Source organism: Malus sylvestris, chromosome 9 (genome assembly GCF_916048215.2).
Source record: "Malus sylvestris chromosome 9, drMalSylv7.2, whole genome shotgun sequence".
Taxonomy (NCBI): Eukaryota; Viridiplantae; Streptophyta; class Magnoliopsida; order Rosales; family Rosaceae; genus Malus; species Malus sylvestris.
The window spans coordinates 3,298,948-3,317,358 of NC_062268.1; the positions used below are offsets into that span (position 1 = coordinate 3,298,948).

At 39.7% G+C, this 18,411-nt stretch overlaps 1 protein-coding gene across 1 annotated transcript; it reads left to right on the forward strand.

The window, feature by feature from the left end:
- The first annotated feature begins 1,211 nt into the window (after positions 1 to 1,211).
- Positions 1,212 to 3,335, forward strand: LOC126583709 (myb-related protein 306-like). The gene is made up of 3 exons (XM_050248214.1): positions 1,212 to 1,802; positions 2,013 to 2,142; positions 2,335 to 3,335. The coding sequence occupies exons 1-3, from the start codon at positions 1,670 to 1,672 to the stop codon at positions 3,098 to 3,100; spliced, it is 1,029 nt and encodes a 342-aa protein (XP_050104171.1). The 5' UTR covers positions 1,212 to 1,669; the 3' UTR covers positions 3,101 to 3,335.
- The last annotated feature ends 15,076 nt before the right edge of the window (positions 3,336 to 18,411 follow it).

Sequence of the window (18,411 nt, forward strand, 5' to 3'; positions counted from 1 at the left end):
TTTTGGAAGCTCACTGGCTTCGGATTCTATCGGAACTCCGAAGTTAAGCGAGTTCGGGCGAGAGCATTCCCAGGATAAGTGATCCATTGGGAAGTTCTCGTGTGAGTTACCAGAAACAAAACCGTGAGGGCGTAGTCGGAGCCCAAAGCAGACAATATTGTGTTACGGCGGAGCCGATCTGTGATGTGACATAAATGATGGACTATATATATGAAACGAAAACATACATTTCAAACATGGTATAATTTAGTCACATAAATGTGATTATCATATTTGATGATTGCACGAAGCGTTTAAAATATTTTTTCAGGATCCACTTTAATTTTTATTGATGATTTCAAAAACATTTTCATCAAAACCACTTTCAATTATTTTAAAATCACCTTTAACCGAGCCTGTAATATACATATAACAAGTGATTTCCATGAGTAGCTAACATGATTGACTTTGATCACTATCTCGCTATCCAGACCGATTAGCCGACATGCATGATGCACGACAAAACAAAACTCATCAATCACCATGTGTCACCCTCTTGGATTTTGACTACTCAACAGTGATCAAATTGGTCATATTTTATTTTTCTTAATTCAGTATGATGTCAAGTAAAATCGAAGTCTATACATGAGACAAATCCAACACCCCGATATACAAACACTAGTTATGATTCAAGATAAGTCCAACGTCTTTCACCTTGAGAGTTGTTTTAGTATATATAATTGTAGTATGCCACATAATGTTACTAAACTATTCGTATTATAATATGTTATATTACCAAATCATTCATGTTATGGTCACATCTTTATCATATTAGTAAGGTAACGTAAACATGTATGGCACAAGAAAGAGGATGGTATACTTAAGGACATGTTTGGAACTACAAGAAGACCTAAAAGCACTTCATGATAACAAAAGTTAAAATTACTTCAGAATTATAGAACAAACATTTAGTGCTTTCCTCGTGAAGCACTTCCAATCCAAAGGAGAGTATGGAGACAAATTTTTTATAAGAGAGCTAGCATTAAAGACTTTGGTTCCAAGTAATTACTAAGGGGGCTTGTAGGGTTTTTGACTTTTTACTTTTCACTAGGACTAGTGCCGAGTCTGCTGAAAGCGAAACACATAATTCATGAGAGATGAACTGGTGGGTTTAAGACCACATTAAAAGGCGGGGTTTTCCCCAGTTGAGCCACATTGAATGCCACGCGGTTTTGCGAGGCAGGAGAAAAAGAAGAAGAAGAAGAGGAGGAGGACGAGGGGAGAGAGAGAGAGAGAGAGAGAGAGAGAGAGAGAGAGAGATGCCACTATAGCTGACTTTGGCAATGCCTTGCTGCCATTGGAGTAAATGCTCTTGCTGTCACCATTTGACTCTTTTGCTACCCTTGCCGCTCTGTTGTTGATATCTTTTAGGTCAGCGTCTTCCCCTATCTCTTAAGACCCTCCCACCTCTCTCTCTCTCTCTCTCTCTCTCTCTCTCTCTCTCTCTAGGCTTCATTTGTCTATTTATGGAGACCAAACCCTCCATTTTTTAGTATCGAAGAAAGAAAGAAAGAAAGAAAGAAATAAGGTAACATATAGTTTCAAGTGAGTGAGAGGATAGCAAGAAACTTGGGAGACATTCTGTGGTGGTGATTTGATTAAAGAACAGAGAAAAGGAAGGTGAAATATTATGGGGAGGCCTCCTTGCTGTGACAAAGAAGGGGTCAAGAAAGGACCTTGGACTCCTGAAGAAGACATCATTTTAGTCTCTTACATTCAAGAACGTGGACCTGGAAATTGGAGAGCCGTTCCTACCAATACTGGTAAAATTTCTTTCTTTTCTATCTTCTGTTTTTTCTTCAGTTTTTGGAGTGAAATATTGGATTTTGCTTGGAATGGCAACATGGGTTTTGTTTAATTTTGAGATTAATTAGAGTGGATGTTAATTTGTGATATTTTACCTTTAATTTGTTACATTTTTTTTCTTTGGGAATCCAACTAATATGTATTTTGTTCTATTGTGGTAAATCCAGGGCTGCATAGATGCAGTAAAAGTTGCAGGCTTAGATGGACTAATTACCTCAGGCCAGGGATCAAACGCGGTAACTTTACTGACCAAGAGGAGAAGATGATCATCCACCTTCAAGCTCTATTGGGCAATAGGTAATTATATTAAATATAAAATCCACCATATAAATTTGTAGATTTTCTATGTGTGTTACATTACATCTAAATCGTAAAAGAACCTTTTTTTTTTTTTTTTTCAATCTGAAAAAGAATTCAGTCTTTAATAAATTTGGGTAGGTTTGGTTTCTGCAAATCTAATCAATGGCACCATTGAATGTGTGATTACAGATGGGCTGCAATAGCTTCATACCTCCCACAGAGAACTGACAATGACATTAAAAACTATTGGAACACACACTTGAGGAAGAAGCTGAGCAAGCTCCAAGCTGCAGGAGGAGGCACTGAAGGCCTTCACTCAAAAGATCAAGGACTAAACAGCAATTCTTCCTCACAGCCAATATCCAGAGGACAATGGGAGAGGAGGCTTCAAACAGACATCCACATGGCCAGGCAAGCTCTCAGAGATGCCCTTTCCCCAGAAAAGCCACTGACTTTGAGTTCAGATTTGAATCCCACAGATGGGTTTTCGATTTCGAGCCCGAAGAAACCATCCCTAGATCAATCAAGCAGTTCCACTTATGCTTCAAGCACTGAGAACATTTCAAGATTGTTGAAGGGTTGGATGAAAAACCCACCAAAGAAATCAGCTAGCTTCACCAACTTGGCTAATAATAAAACAGATTATCAGCATTACTCATCTAGTGAGGGAACCACATCTGTGGCAAATACTGCCAATAGTGGCAATGTTGAACTATCTGATACATTTGAGTCTCTGTTCGGTTTTGAGTCCTCAAATTCCTATTTGTCTCCGTCTATGTCACCGGAGGCCAGCTTATTCCAAGGCGAAAGCAAGCCGGATCTTATCAGCGATAAGTTGCCGCTGTCTTTTCTTGAGAAGTGGCTGTTTGATGAAAGTGCTTCTCCTGCTGCTCTAGGGAAGGACCACTTCTTTAGTGATATGCTACCAGATCATGGAAATGCTAACTTTTTCTGAGGAGTTTGCTTGTTTTTTCCGGAAAGATTGTAATATCTTAATTAATTGTTAGTCTTTTGCTTACTCTAATTTGGTTCTAGGTATTATTGGGACTGATTAATTTCACGGTGCCTTGATTAGCAAGGGGAAATTGTTAGAACCCCTCACTGCTAGAAAAGGAAGTGTAAAAATTTTATATTATTATTATGTCAAATGTCTCAGAAGATAATAATTATATTTCCCATTTCATGCTTAAGATTTTGTTCTATAAGATCTTGGAATGTTGTTCTGAATTGAACTATCATACACCATTTTGTTGCCTAGTTTCTTTTCATGATCACTACATGTATATTATATTCTTGTTATCTTGTGTAATTATAAAGAGTTCTTTCATGCTAGCTCTTGTTCTTGTTTCTTCAAACTTTAAAATACTTGTATAAATTGAATCAAAATACAGATTCAATGTTTCTTGGACATTTGCATTCGCTTCACCTAAAATATGACCGAATCAACATTTCAATAAATGATGAGTGCTAAAATCACTTTGCGCTTAAGCTGATTCTGATCGTTCGTGCTTTGTAACCATCATTTCATTCAATAGATTAGCATCAATTAATGGTACTCATTGTGCACAGATGGCTTTCACTTATTCGTGGCAATGTAAACGATGTGGATGCAAATTTCATCCTCCTTGATCTTGGACAATTTTGCACCTACAAAATAATTAACACCTTAGGTTAAGGCCAAGAGCCTCATGTGCCCACGATGAATGGGGGGGGGGCTTTGGCCGAAGAACCTCCGATGCCAAAGTTAGAATTTAGAGAGAAAGAGTGTTTAGAGAATTTTGGGATTTTTGCCAAAGTGTTGGAATTGGCTTTTTTTGTGAGAATGAGAGTATATTTATAGGGATAGGAGGTGGCTAGGGTTTTTTGGGTTTTGTTCATGATTGATGGTAATTTTAGGAGTTATGTAGTTAATTGACTAATTAATTTGGCTAAATAGAATTATTGCCAAATTAATTAGCTAATTAGTGGGATGAAATGGGCAAATATGGGGAGATCCACTAGGATGGCCGGCCATTTGGGAGTTTTGGGGTTAAATGGATGACTTTCAATTAACAATTAATATATTATTTAGGTAAATATATTAATTGGCTAATTAACATTACAAAAAGGAATGAATATATGATTTTTATGGCATGATCAACTAATCAATAAAAAAGATTAGCTAATCAGATGTGAAAAAGGTAAGTCAAAGTGGGAAAATAAAGGAGATGGCCGGCCCCTCTTTTGGGAGAGAGATAACCGGCCTTTAGGGTGTTTTTTTGGTGTTATGGCTAATTTAATTGACAAATTAATGAGTAATAATCCCATTAATTTGTCAATTATCTCAATTTATGTAGGATAATTGGTAGGTTATGAAATAACTACCTAAAATGTGGATGGATGAGATAATTTGGAATTGGTTACCTTTTCTGGAGCATTTTTGACTTGGTTGAGGATGATTGCTTGCTACTCGCATGTAGGATCCTCGTTATACCTCAAGGGTATTTTTGTCTTCTTTTTCCCAAAATCCACATGTCGCCTTGTGAATATTTTTGGCTCCACAAATGCCCCCACACCTATTGGGCTGTTCGCAGAAAAGGGCAGCAGGTGTAGAGATCTTCTTGCTTTAGGAAACTTAAGACTGCTTCCTATTTTGATGTTAATTCTCTCTTTAAATGGAAATTAGATCCTTCTAAGAAAGGGAAATAAATTTCTCTCAAAGCCTATTTAAGTCCACCTTAAGTGGGTTATTAAATCAACTTGGGAGAGCGATTTATTCTACCCAACAAGAGAGAGAAAGTTAGAGGATATTTGTTCCCCCTCCTATAGCAATCTTCTACATCTTGCCCGTGCAAAGGACCGTCTTTCGTTGATTTCTTCTTCTTCTCCGTGCCGCACTGAGGTAAGAAAAAATTAATTTTCCTTGTCTTCTTCTTGGATGGTGCTACCTCGGGGCAGCCGTCGGGGTGGTGCGGCACGTTGGCTGGCATGGGCCAGGAGTCGGCTCGGCATGGGCTGATGATGTATTGTGGCAGGGACCACTGCTTTAAGCTGCTCGACTTGGCTAGAACCAAGGGCAGCTTGTATGGCTGAGGCCACGGGCACTGTGGCGCAGTGCTAGGCGAGTCACATGGCTCATATCTTTTTGAGCTTTTGGACATGGCGCGAGCTAGGTAGGTGATTGAGAGAAATGAAGAGGTTGCGGGCCTCATGAGCTGCTGGAATGTTGGGTTGAACTCCCCTGCTGGGTACCACGAATGACGTTGGCTACTTTAACTCTCTTCGTCAGGAGAAACGTGGGCTGCTCACAAAATAAGAGGTGAATAGGATCAAGGCGGATGCATTGGCTCGTCCAATCACCGTTGTGGATCCTGCTGCAAGTGAAGGTGGAAAAAGGGATCTTCCCTGTCTGCTCAAGAGATGCTGGCTGAGAAAAAAACCAAAGACTTCTTTCGCTGCTTATGCAAAGGATGAAAAGTTGATTGCTGTTTATAATCAAGTGATCCACTTCAAGAGAATCGTCGATAAGCTTGTGCCCCAAGTGTTGGAACTTCAAGGTGTACTGAAGATCAACGAAAGTTTGAAGAAAGAAGTGGATAAGCTGCAGTGCGTCCATGTTGGTATTGGTGAAGTAGTTGGAGAAGTTGGTGCCCAGGCTGGAGCAGTCGGGGATGATGCCGCTGCTAAGAGCTTCGCGGCTGCTGAAGGTGTGGCGACTGAATAGTTGTGGGATGTCCAGGCTGCTAAAGTGTAGTCATCTAGGTAGCCTTTAAGATTTTCTTTGTTTTTTCCTTGTAGCTCTTGTTTTGCTTGAACTCCTTCGGCCTTTGCTAGTTGTTTATAAACATGTTTTCCTTAGCTTTTCTTCATTTTTGCTTCTTTTGTTCATGCCCTAACCTTTAGACTTGATAGACCAGTGGTAAGCATGCTACTTTTTTATAAGCAGACAAGCTCGCATAGCCTATGCAGCCGTAGGTGTTGGTATAGAACTTTTGCAAAGTTGTTAGTCATTGGGTTGGCAGCCGGATGCCTTACTTTTAGAAGCAGACAAGTCCGCGTAACCACTAGGCTGTTAACCTTGAGTTTCTCCAACTCTTTAGGACTTGGTGTAGGTTGTTCCGCGCTTGGCAGATGTGAAGCTTATCGACTATGTAGCATGTCGGCAGTGGATAAAACTTCGTATATGCGTGCTAGCTTGTTTAACCTTTCACAAGAATGTGTGGTTGTAAAAGTCTAGTGCGGCTTTACTGCTCGAAGGGCAAGCCGTAGGCAGTCTTCCGGAATCCGTAGGCTACCTTAGTGCACTCGGTAGCAGCTTTAGGATTCCAGGGCAGCCGTCCATCGGATGTACTGCGTAATGTGCCCTCTCCATCTCTAGGACCCAGTTCCCCACGGATTAGGCCAAGAGACCCAAAATCCTTCAGTTAGCTAAGCCTTGAAAAAGACCATTGCGACTACTTCTAGGAATCTCGGCACAAGCCATCATGCATCTAGTTATACTAGGGCAGCCCGGCTCATCCACGTCTGGATATTCGGAGTGTAAAGTTTATCCTCTCGTTCTTGGAGAGCTGACCCATGTGGGTGTCGGGGAATTGGTTTACCCTCTCGCATTGGAGAGCAATTAGTTTACCCTCTCGCACTGGAGAGCATGGTTGGTCTCTCGTGGGGCGCAATTCCTGCGGTAAGTCCCTAAGAAGGGCGCGGTCTTCTTTTGAAGTGCAGGAGTGATCAGTTGTTGTAAGCATACAGCCAAGCCAAGTCGTGATTACTTCTGAATTTCTCATTGAAAAACGAGTTAAACAAACGAGAACTTAGATGTAAGGTAAGAACTGCATAACAACTGGATAATCCTCGGCTGGTGAGGTAGTGCCCGTCGAGCTGCTTGAGTCTTCGGACTTTGATGTAGCGAGAGGTCACACATGGTACTTCTTCAGATTGTAGGCGTTCCACTATTTTTCGATCTTTTTGTCGTTTTATGGTGGCGAGGGTGTAATTGTTCTTGCTACATACTCTGCTGATCTTGTATGGACTTTCCCAGATGGGATCCATATTTTTGAAGCCTTTTCTACTGGCAGTGATGAAGGTTTTTCTTATGACCAGTTCTCCAGGCTGGAACTGCCGGCTCTTGGCCCTTTTATTGTAGCTGGAGAAGAGCTGATGCTGGTAGGCTGCGATGTGAGTGATAGTTTGTTTGCGCCTCTCTTCTGCCAGATCTAAGCTTGTGGCCATCTCCTTTCGGTTGCTCGTCTTTTGGTTGTGCGATATGCCCATAGACATCCTTGGAGTTCGTCTGGCCATTTTCTTTTCTTATTGGTGAAGTAGTCGGTTGCTACGATTATCATGCCTTTGCCCCTAGTAGCCTGGCTGGTGATTAGCTAGGACTTCGGAATGAATTGAAAGCTTTTTTACCACCAAGTCTTTTGTCATTTGAAGGCCTGCTATTGGGGTTTTGTACTTTGCTTCATTGTTAGATGCTTTGAAGCTTAGAGTGGTCGCCTGCTTGAGCATTGAAACGTCTGGGGTGGCAAGAACCACAACGCTCACGAGCCTTCGTAGTTGGATGCGTCGTCGACATGCAAACGCCAGAAATCTCCATTGAAGGAGCAGGTGTGGCTAAAGTGTGTTCAGTTGCCTTCGGGGCGTCGTTGGGCCGAGTTGTTGCGTTCGTCAGAAAACTTTGCATCTGCCAGGGTCTATGCCTTTATTGTCGCCGGTTTGGATTCAGCGGAATAGTGCGTCATGATGATGACTGCGTGCGCTTGAAGGTAAAACTTAAGCTTTTAGGTTACAACAATTATCGCCAAAGTTAGCTTTTGAATTTTTAATAGCATTGAGGAGAGTTTTTGAACTGTAGAATACAGGTAGTCGGGCCCCTAGCTCTTCTCACATGATGGTAGAGTTTATTGTTACTTTAGATACCGTCAAACATGCGAATAAGTCTTCCGCTGCTTCTAGGGAGGTGATGTCGGGTACTTTTTCAAGTCCTTGAATGTGCATTGGCGAGCCTCATCCCAAAGTGCATGCTTCTTTGCCAAAGCAAAAGAGTCTGCCAGAGTTGGATCTTCTTTCATGATCAATTTTCCGAATAGCGGGTGGTCTGCTGGAAGTCCTTTTTGGAAGGCTGCTCTAGCTATCGAGTCGTTGCATCCGACTATTTTTGCCTTCTCTACTTTGAACCTCTTCACATAGTCACGAAGTGACTCATTTGGGTTCTTCTTGACGTCGAACAAATGGTCAGACTTCTTTTTAATCGAGCGATAGGATGAATATTCTTTGGTGAAAACCAAAGAAAGTTCGTAGAAATTCCGGATGGATTATGGCGGCAGGGTGTAGAACCAATCTTGCGCCTCGCCTTGTAGAGTGGTGGCGAATATCTTGCACATGAGATCATCGTTGTTTCGATAAAGGATCATTGCGTTTTGGTATCGCTTTAAGTGTCTCTCCAGGTCTTCATCCCCTTTGAAAGATGTGAAATATGACATGCTGATCTCATCCGTGAAGGGTGATCTGCTTATGCTGGTCATGTTCCGTCATAGTGCCTCGTCGGTGACCTCGTTGCGTTGGAAATCATGCAATCGCTTGGTCAATAGTCTATCTACTTCTTCCTGAATTTGCCTTTGTTGGGGTAGCGGAGCTCTCGGTTGCCCCTAGCCATAACTTGCTGGTCTAGGCTGCTCTTCCATGTGTTTGGCTCGTCTATGCCGCGGATGCAGTGCATGTGGTGCGTTCCTAGCAGGCGAACGAGTTCTTCGCAGGCTGCTGGTTGAACTTGAGCTGGATTGAGTGACTGCTTCTCTCCGTCCGTCGTGTTGCCTACTCTGATGTGAGGTGGATGATGCTCATGTGGGCTTAGTCGCGAATAGACAATTTGTCCGGAAGGTTGCTCATGTTGACTATCGAAGTATGACCCCATCCATGAATGTATGTTCATCCGTGGGCCTAGTCGAGAGTGCATGCTCCTCCGCGCGCTAAGACGGGAATGTACACTGCCCAAACGTTCGGCTCGTGGCTGGTCGAGTGGCTGCTTGCCGGGACGCTGCTGGAAAGGTCCGTCTGCCCTTGTCATACTTCGGGATACCTCGTCCGGGGCACGTTGGATCCCGATGCGTTGCAAAAGTTGATTCACCAAGGTTGTCTGTTGTGTAAGGGCGCTCGTCAACTCTATGACTTGTCGAGACAAGTGTTGTTCACCATTTGGATTGGAAGAGCTTAGAAGGAATGCGCCTCCTTGGGCAGTGAAATGGTGGTAAACTCCGGGCGCGAGATTTGAGTTGGGAAATGTCAAATCCGTGAAAAAATATGGTGAGAATGCCCCCGGCTCGATGGTAGGTCCGATTGGTTGAGATAGTCTTGGGCCGACTTGGGCTGCTTGGAAAGCCACTAGAGCAGGATGGGCCGTGAGAGTGGGATGCTCGACTGGAGCTGGCTAGGCCATGGGAGTGGACTGCTCGTCGGGAGCAGGCTGGGTCACGAAAGCAGGCTGCTCGGCAGGAGCAGGTTGGGCCACGGGAGTGGACTGCTCAACGGAAGTAGGCTGGGCCACGGGAGTGGGCTGCTTGTCGGGAGCAGGCTGGGTCACGAGAGCAGGCTGCTTGGCAGGAGCATGCTAGGCCACGAGAGTGGGCTGCTCGACGGAAGCAGGCTGGACCACGGGAGTGGGCTGCTCGTCGGGAGCAGGCTGGGCCACGGGAGTGGGCTATTCGTCGGGAGCAGGCTGGGTGACAAGAGTGGGCTGCTCGTCGGGAGCAGGCTGGGTCACGAGAGCAGGCTGCTTGGCAGGAGCATGCTGGGCCACGGGAGTGGGCTGCTTGGCGGGAGCAGGCTACTTAGTATGTGATGCATGCGAATGCGAGGCTTGGGCCCGGGCCCGTGCAAACTTGGAGGACACGACTTGGGCCGTGGCCTTGGTGCCATGAACCTTGGATGACACGACTCGAGCCGTGGTGAAGGCACCAGGACCTCGCCACGGGTGGCTACCGAGGTAGCCACTGTGGTGGTTCCCATGGTGGAAACTCATGGTGGTGGTGCTGCTCCACTTATTGTCGCATTTAGCCTCACGGATCTCCACAATCCCATTTCTTGAACATTAGAATTTTCACTTGTGGAATTTTCTAAATTTCTAGCCATTATATTTTGCTTATACGTTTTATCAAAGAACCTTTGCAAGTAAAAAATTCTAATAATAAGAACGTATGAAAAATATTCAAATGGACTAGAAAATAAAGAAAAAAAACCTTTTTGTGCGAGAGTCTTCTACGAGTATGAATTTCAACTCTCAATGAAAGCACCAATTTGTGGATGCAAATTTCTTCCTCCTTGATCTTGGACAATTTTGCACCTACAAAACAATTAACACCTTAGGTTAAGGCCAAGAGCCTCATGCGCCCACGATGAATGGGGGGGGGGGCTTTGGCCGAAGAACCTCCGATGCCAAAGTTAAAATTTAGAGAGAAAGAGTGTTTAGAGAATTTTGGGATTTTTGCCAAAGTGTTGGAATTGGCTTTTTTGGTGAGAATGAGAGTATATTTATAGGGATAGGAGGTGGCTAGGGTTTTTTGGGTTTTGTTCACGATTGATTGTAATTTTAGGAGTTATGTAGTTAATTGACTAATTAATTTGGCTAAATAGAATTATTGCCAAATTAATTATCTAATTAGAGGGATGAAATGGGCAAATATGTAGGATGGCCGGCCATTTGGGAGTTTTGGGGTTAAATGGATGACTTTCAATTAACAATTAATATATTATTTAGGTAAATATATTAATTGGTTAATTAACATTACAAAAAGGAATGAATATATGATTTTTATGGCATGATCAACTAATCAATAAAAAAGATTAGCTAATCAGATGTGAAAAAGGTAAGTCAAAGTGGGAAAATAAAGGAGATGGCCGGCCCCTCTTTTGGGAGAGAGATAACCGGCCTTTACGGTGTTTTTTTGGTGTCATGGCTAATTTAATTGACAAATTAATGAGTAATAATCCCATTAATTTGTCAATTATCTCAATTTATGTAGGATAATTGGTAGGTTATGAAATAACTACCTAAAATGTGGATGGATGAGATAATTTGGAATTGGTTACCTTTTCTGGAGCATTTTTGACTTGGTTGAGGATGATTGCTTGCTACTCGCATGTAGGATCCTCGTTATACCTCAAGGGTATTTTTGTCTTCTTATTCCCAAAATCCACGTGTCGCCTTGTGAATATTTTTGGCTCCACAAACGATATGACAGATTTATGTATGCCAATGGAAACCAAGTCAACCATGCAGATAGCAAAATTGAATGTTAAAACACCGAAGTAAAGTCAACAATCTTGCAGCTTGCTTAATTAAAAAATATAATTGAAGTAGGTGGAATCATCAGTGAGGGTTTTTATGTCTAGCTACATCCTGTGGAAATTTGAATGCTTTACATAAAATTTCTCCTAGCATTACTAGTCTACTTAAACATTGCAGTCCAAAAACAACCATTAGGAAGAAACTTTAATCATGCGTTTTAAGCTAAAGCTAATTCAATATTTTGTACCAATTATAACAAACTAATTGGGTAAAATTTAAACAAAAAATAAATATCAATCACATCATCCATTCTTATTATAATAGGTGAACTATTATCATTTGCGACTGTGTGACCGATCATACAGAAAACTTTGTCAACCAAATAGGTAGACGAACTTGCATTGGAAGTGGGCAAATTGGCCTTAAAACGAACATGTGAAGCGTTTGATGGCCGGCCAAGAAAACTATATAAAACATGTGAAGCTTAGTTGTTCATCACTACTACGTGTCTTTACATGTTGTTTTTGAACCCTGGCCAAGCAAGCGAATATCCAGACTTTTTGAACCCTGGCCAAGTAAGTAATCCAGACTGTAAAGGCAAAACAACCCCATAATAAAAAGGCATGCATGTAAAATGGGAATTATGGGATGATTGGGGTAAGAATCACAGGTAATTGGTCCCTAATGAACACTATTCAAAATACGTACACAAAACGTACCAAGCTGTCCAAGTTGGATAGTGAAGTTACTAAATACGTGCCCTCTCTAGCTTCTTAATTTGATTTATCAGATATGCTAGTGGACAGCTGATTTAAGTAACACTATTAGCCTACCAAATACATGAAAGCCAAAGTTGATAACGCCCCCCTTAGACGTCTTTAATTTCGTGCAATAGCATGGTGTGATGAAGTGATGGATTTGTAGGGCTTAGGTGGATAAATGCTCGAGTCTGGAGATGTTTATCCGTCCGGCCAAACTCATAAAGTAGGGACTCTCATATATTTGAAAGAAATCAACATATATAAGTACATGTAAGATGTTATGATTTTTTGTGAGTGTGGCCGGACGGTGAGATGGTCCACCCAAACTCAAAAATATAGGGAAAGGAAGACCAAATTTTTCAAGACACTATCATGAGAGGCAACATGTACTAGTTAAGCTAGCAAGTATATGATCCCAATTTTTAATTTGATGTCATCACATCCAATTAAATTGTGACATTATGCCCCCAGGGTTACCCCACGGCTACTATTGTAAGGATTTTCCATCTGGCAACGGTCTCTAGCTATAGCTAGCTAACTGGCACATAGCTAGCTTAAAGCAGTTTTAATTTGATCATAATACTATTTCTTTCTGTATACATATAAAACATATTGGACCCTCCATTCCTAATTGGTTGGCTTTTTGCAAGTCTTTCCCACTTTGAAAAATTAACCTGCTCCATCACAGAAACATGTGCTCCTCTCAGACATGACTTACTGTTGCATGTGTTTGTGTATGTGTTCTGAGTATATGTCTGCATATGTATATATACATTAGATTGTGCTAGGTTTAGGACGGTGTTAAGGTTAGTTACTCATGCGCCAGATCCTAACAGGCACACAAAAGATCAACAACAAGATACATCTATGTGTGTGATTGATTCTAGCGAAATCCCTAAAAATTATGTTTGCGACCAAAAATCTCAGCAATTTAATGGTTTCTATGAAAAGTCGTCTAAACGCATGCATGCAGTTCCTTATTATGTGCCGTGAAGTACTGTTGTATATGGAAAATGATCACCGGCTAATGAGGTGACTTCCTATTAAGGTTCTATTGACTTGGTCGCTATCTGCCATGAAAATTGAATATATACAGCAAATCAGTAGTACTTATGTATGGAGTTTGTGTCCCACAATCTTCATTGATAATTTTGGTCAATCACCAAGAAAAAACGGAACCAATATATGCCGCTGAGTTTTCTAGAAGGGTGATTAAAATCTGGAAAAAAAAAAGAAATATAAAGAAATAAATTTCAGAGATTATTGACGAATTAAGAAGTTGCAAACAGTCACAGCCACGAGGCGCTATCAAGAGTCAGATCGCAGGAAGCTATTTTTGTTGTCTCTTTAATGCTACCACATGAGAGTGTCGTAGGGTTTTGATACTCAAACGAGACATCCACAATTTCACATGCATGCTCAAGAATACATTGCACTTGTAGTTTTTTTATGTTTATGTACTTAGAAAATGCTGGCTCGAAGGAAGGGAAATCGAAGGCTCTTAAGGACATATCGTTTTCACTAAGACATGATTGATGGCTATATAATTTTTGTGAAGCAATATAATTTGTCAGTTGTTGCAAAGTAATAGATGAAACGTAATTGTTTGTTTGTGACCGTAGATTTTTGTGAGCCTATCCAATACTACCCAAGCGCGTAGGTGATGTTGAAAATTAATTAAATTAGGAGATTTTTTTTGGGTTTTGTAAATTGCCTTTAGAGGTAATAAGTTCTAAATTTGCTTGTTCTTTTGGATTTAGGTTTGCTTATTAAACATAGATTGTGTGAGAAATGGGTACCCTAAATTGGCCTATGTTATTTTGTAACAACCAAACAAACTAACAAAAAGTATGATCAAAACCCTGATCAATATGCACAACAGAAACTTAATCAAACACCTAATGGCTGCACCAACTAATTCTGTATCAAATGAATTGATACAAAGTAATAGGTAAAACCTAAATGTTTATCTGTAAAAATAAATTCATGTTCAGTATGAGACTCACATGCATCTACTTAAGATAAACCACCGGCCAAACGCGGGGGTGATCGATTGCAAGCTCAAGGGTCTCTAATTTGAGAAGTGTTGCAAAAAATGAAACAGAATGTCTATAGCACTTTTTTTTTAATTTTTTTTTTAACGAATGTCTGTAGCACATTAAAAGGCAAAATATGGGGTACTCAGTTTACCCTAGAAAATAGGTCTTTCCTCTCCACTCCCTACTAAGAAGCTTCTATTTTTTCTAATAGTTTACCCATAATCATACTTTCTATTCTATTTAACCTAAAGTCCTCAATAGCTGCTAGTTTTCCAGCTTTTCTTCCCAAATTTTACGGTCTGCCCAGTTATAAAAGTTACTCCCTGCAACTTTCTTCTACATACTAAGTGTTTTATTCGAGCGTTCATCAACAATTAAGTGTCCAAATTTCAAATCAGGAACGATAAAATAAAAAGAAAACTAATGAAAATGGTTTGAAAACTTTGAGTTTTAATGATAAGGACAAAATAAAGGGTAAAATGAATAGTACCAGGTTTGACTTTTTAGTGTAAAAATGTGGTTTTTCGTTAAAGTGAACAGTACCGTGGACTTTTCGTTAAAACTTCCTAAAATACATGAAAATTTACTAGGGAAGAATAAAGAAATAATATATGTACATGGATTAATAACAATTTCCTATAGCATTTGTCCATGGATTTTTGACAATTGCAAACAACAAGAATTGGGGGGAAATGACTACATTGGTTTATTTAGAATTGAGATTGTTTTTGGGTACATAATATTATATATAAGCCCGATTTTTCTCTTTCATATATGAACAAAAAAAGCAGAAAAATTTTCACATCAACTTAATGATTCCCACTTAATATCATTTTCCATCATGACAATTGACAAGAAAGTTATAGGATCTATAATTCATTGTCGTTTCAGTGGCCACATTTTCTATTTTGACATGCCCCTAAGTTCTATTCCTAATTATAAATTTTTCTGACCAAATATATATAGATGAAAGATTAGGTACTGGTCCTTAGATAATTAAAGATTCGTGTTCTTGCTATTCGATATATTCCAGCTATTACTTCCCTTTCTTTCAACGACACTGAGTCAGATATTTGCACCACCCAAATCTTACTTGAGTGATTAAGGCCATCAGCACATTGCATGCATATTCCATGTAGGATATACTAAATTAATAAGAATTAGGCGATATTAACTCATCGGAGTAGGATGATGTAGGACATGAACTAGGCGATATTAGCTCATCGGAAACGTTGAGATTATTACCATATATACTAACTAGTTTTTCATTTGGTAGACTTTTATACTTTAGGCATGCCTGAATTCAACCAAAAAGGGTATGCTGAATCCTCAAATGAATTAGACAGAAAAAAATTAACCTAAGATTGACTAAGTAGAGCTCAGTGGGAAAAGAAAGGGAATCACTAAAACTGTAAAAGACTTGTGACTCAAAAATTACAACTGTAAAAGATTCAAATAAATCACATTTGGTTAATATAGACAAAAACTCTACGTATTCTGTGGTCCAAGCTCACGAGGCATCTTCCTCTTTTGAAATGGAAATTTCGTTGGGATGGAGGAGGTTAATTGACAAGTGCATCATATACCAGCAGCTGTGAACCAAAACTTAGTTGCAGAGGGAAAGAACTTTAGGTCAAGTTTGCATCAATCAACACCAACTTTTGTTTAAAAATTTCCATTTTAGTTTGTATTATTGATCAACTTGATTAGTGAGCTGTTGTCACCCTTGACGTGAGTACGTTATACTGTGATAAAAAGGACATACGTGATTACTTAGGTGCCTAAGATGCTTTTATCCTAAGGACCCAAAAGGCACAATCACACTAGGGCTTTTCCTATGGGCATCAAAAATTTGGGTTGGGTTGGTGAGAGGCAAAAGGCTTCTTTTTTCGTCAACTTCTCGAAGCACAATCATATATATATATATATATATTTATTTATTTATTTTAAATAAAAAGCCCCCATCAATCTACAAAATATTTATCTAGGCATATCTCTCTCTAGGTCTCATGATTTCTTGTAGCTAGCTGGATCAAGTCAAGTACCAAAGAGAGAAGTGGCAAGCTAAAGAAAGAGTATTACAAGACATTATATATTCTCTTCCCTTTTGATCATGAATATATAGTCAAACTGATCTCAGTTGCAAAATCTTTGTGATGACGGTTAGGGCAATTAAGTACTTTAAGTAATACTTTCTTAAAGTTGAAATATGTATTCGTATTATCGTATACTCATATAAACAATAGTTCAGTACAATTTACAGATAAGATATACATTTTGTGGAATACTCATCCCTAGCCCCTTTTTATGTCATTATTGGCGCCGGTACGACAAAAAATCTTGGCCTTTTACCTGTCAAAAATATGATAACCTAAGTTTACTCAAGAATGAACTACCTTTAAATTACTCCTTGGAGGGATAAGCTCATTTTCCCATTTATGAATAACGTATCTCTATGGTAGAATTTTCATAATCGGAACTGTTCAATATTTATTTCGAAATCGTTCCTACAAAAAGTCATTCAAATCAAAGATCATTTAGTCATCTGCATGTATCAAATAAATCATACTACAAAACTATGAACAAATAGAGGCTAATACATTTGCACCAATGAATTAGAAATAGGGGCAAAATTTGAGGATTTGCTGACTCGAGGTTAATAAAAGATTGGATTTTCGATGCTATCTCACCCGGGGGTGTGTTCATCTAGACGATTCTAACATATTCCACCCACTCTGGGTCTTGGTAAGGGAGCCTTAGAAAGTGGTCCAGTAGTAGGGCGGGGTTGGTAGGGACCACCGAACAGGCAGTGAGGATCCCTGGAAACCTCGATAAGCCACAATAAAGTAATACCAACTTAATCTCTACTAATTAATAAAACACTCATTGTTAACCAAAACCCTATGAAATTATCAGTTTAACCCTCTAATTAAAACAGAACATAAATAAGAAATATGGGGTAGAAATGTAATTTCACACAACCAAATTTTTTTGTTTTTTTTTCAAAGCCTCACCTACATGTAATTCTAAGTTCCTAACATATCTCTAATTAATAAATAAATAAAAAATAAAAAAAAACTTCCCACTCCCACCTTCTCTTTCACTCTCTTCCTCTCTCCTTCTATTTCAAAAACAAAAATAAAAAATTTTCTCACACACTTTGTGTGTGCCCATATGCTAGTTGTTTACTACATTGTAAAAGATGAAGAATTGGCACAGAGGAAGAGGAAGATGATAGAGAGAAACAAAAGAGATTCTAGAGAAAGAGAGAGTTTAGAGAGGAAAATAAGATTTGTATTAACTGACTAAATGAAGATTACATACTTTTTTTTTTATAAGAGAAATCCTAACAACCTTACTAACTATATCACTAACTGTATTACATTTGTACCCTTAATACTCCCCCTCAATCTCAACTGGGGAAACCCAGTTTAAGATTGGAAGAACATTTGCAATCACTTCTATGAAACCAGAAAAACAGAACAGCTTGAACCAACTACAACCTTGATTCTGCAAAAATGGAAATTATCTCAAACCTTTTTTGAATAAAGAATTTGTTATAGCTGCAGAGCAAAGGCATAAGTGTTATATCAACAAGAACCTTTTATGATAGATACAAGCTGCAGAGCAGTAGTGAACATCAATCTGCCCCAAATATATTCACTGACTCACTGCAACAAACTCAATCTGCCCCAAACTCAATTTGCAAGCTCAGTAGGAAGCACATCCAAAAGTCTAATTTTCCTCTGCATTGTGCAGGAGCTTTAATCAAAGAACAACCTCTTATAAAGTTGTAACACACCATCATGCCGGTTATAACAATTTCTTACGGGATTACCCTTCGTGGGATTTACCGTCAACAACTTCATTTAACATTGGCATCAGCCTTTAAAATAGAAAATTAACAAACTATAGTGTGGCATTGGCCTTAACTATAGTACCACGGGATCGCCTTTTGTGGATTTTACCAAAAAACAACTACTCTTAACAATGGCATTGGCCTTCACAATTTCAACATCTGAAAATCAACATCTATGTAAGATTACCCTTCATGGATTTACTCTTCGTGGGATTTACCGTTAAAAAGTTATTCTACCCTTCGTGGGATTTACCTATTCACATCATGTAATTACTCTTTGTGGGATTTACTGTTTACAACTTCTTCAAACTTCATGGGATTTACTAGTTAGACTCTGAAATTATA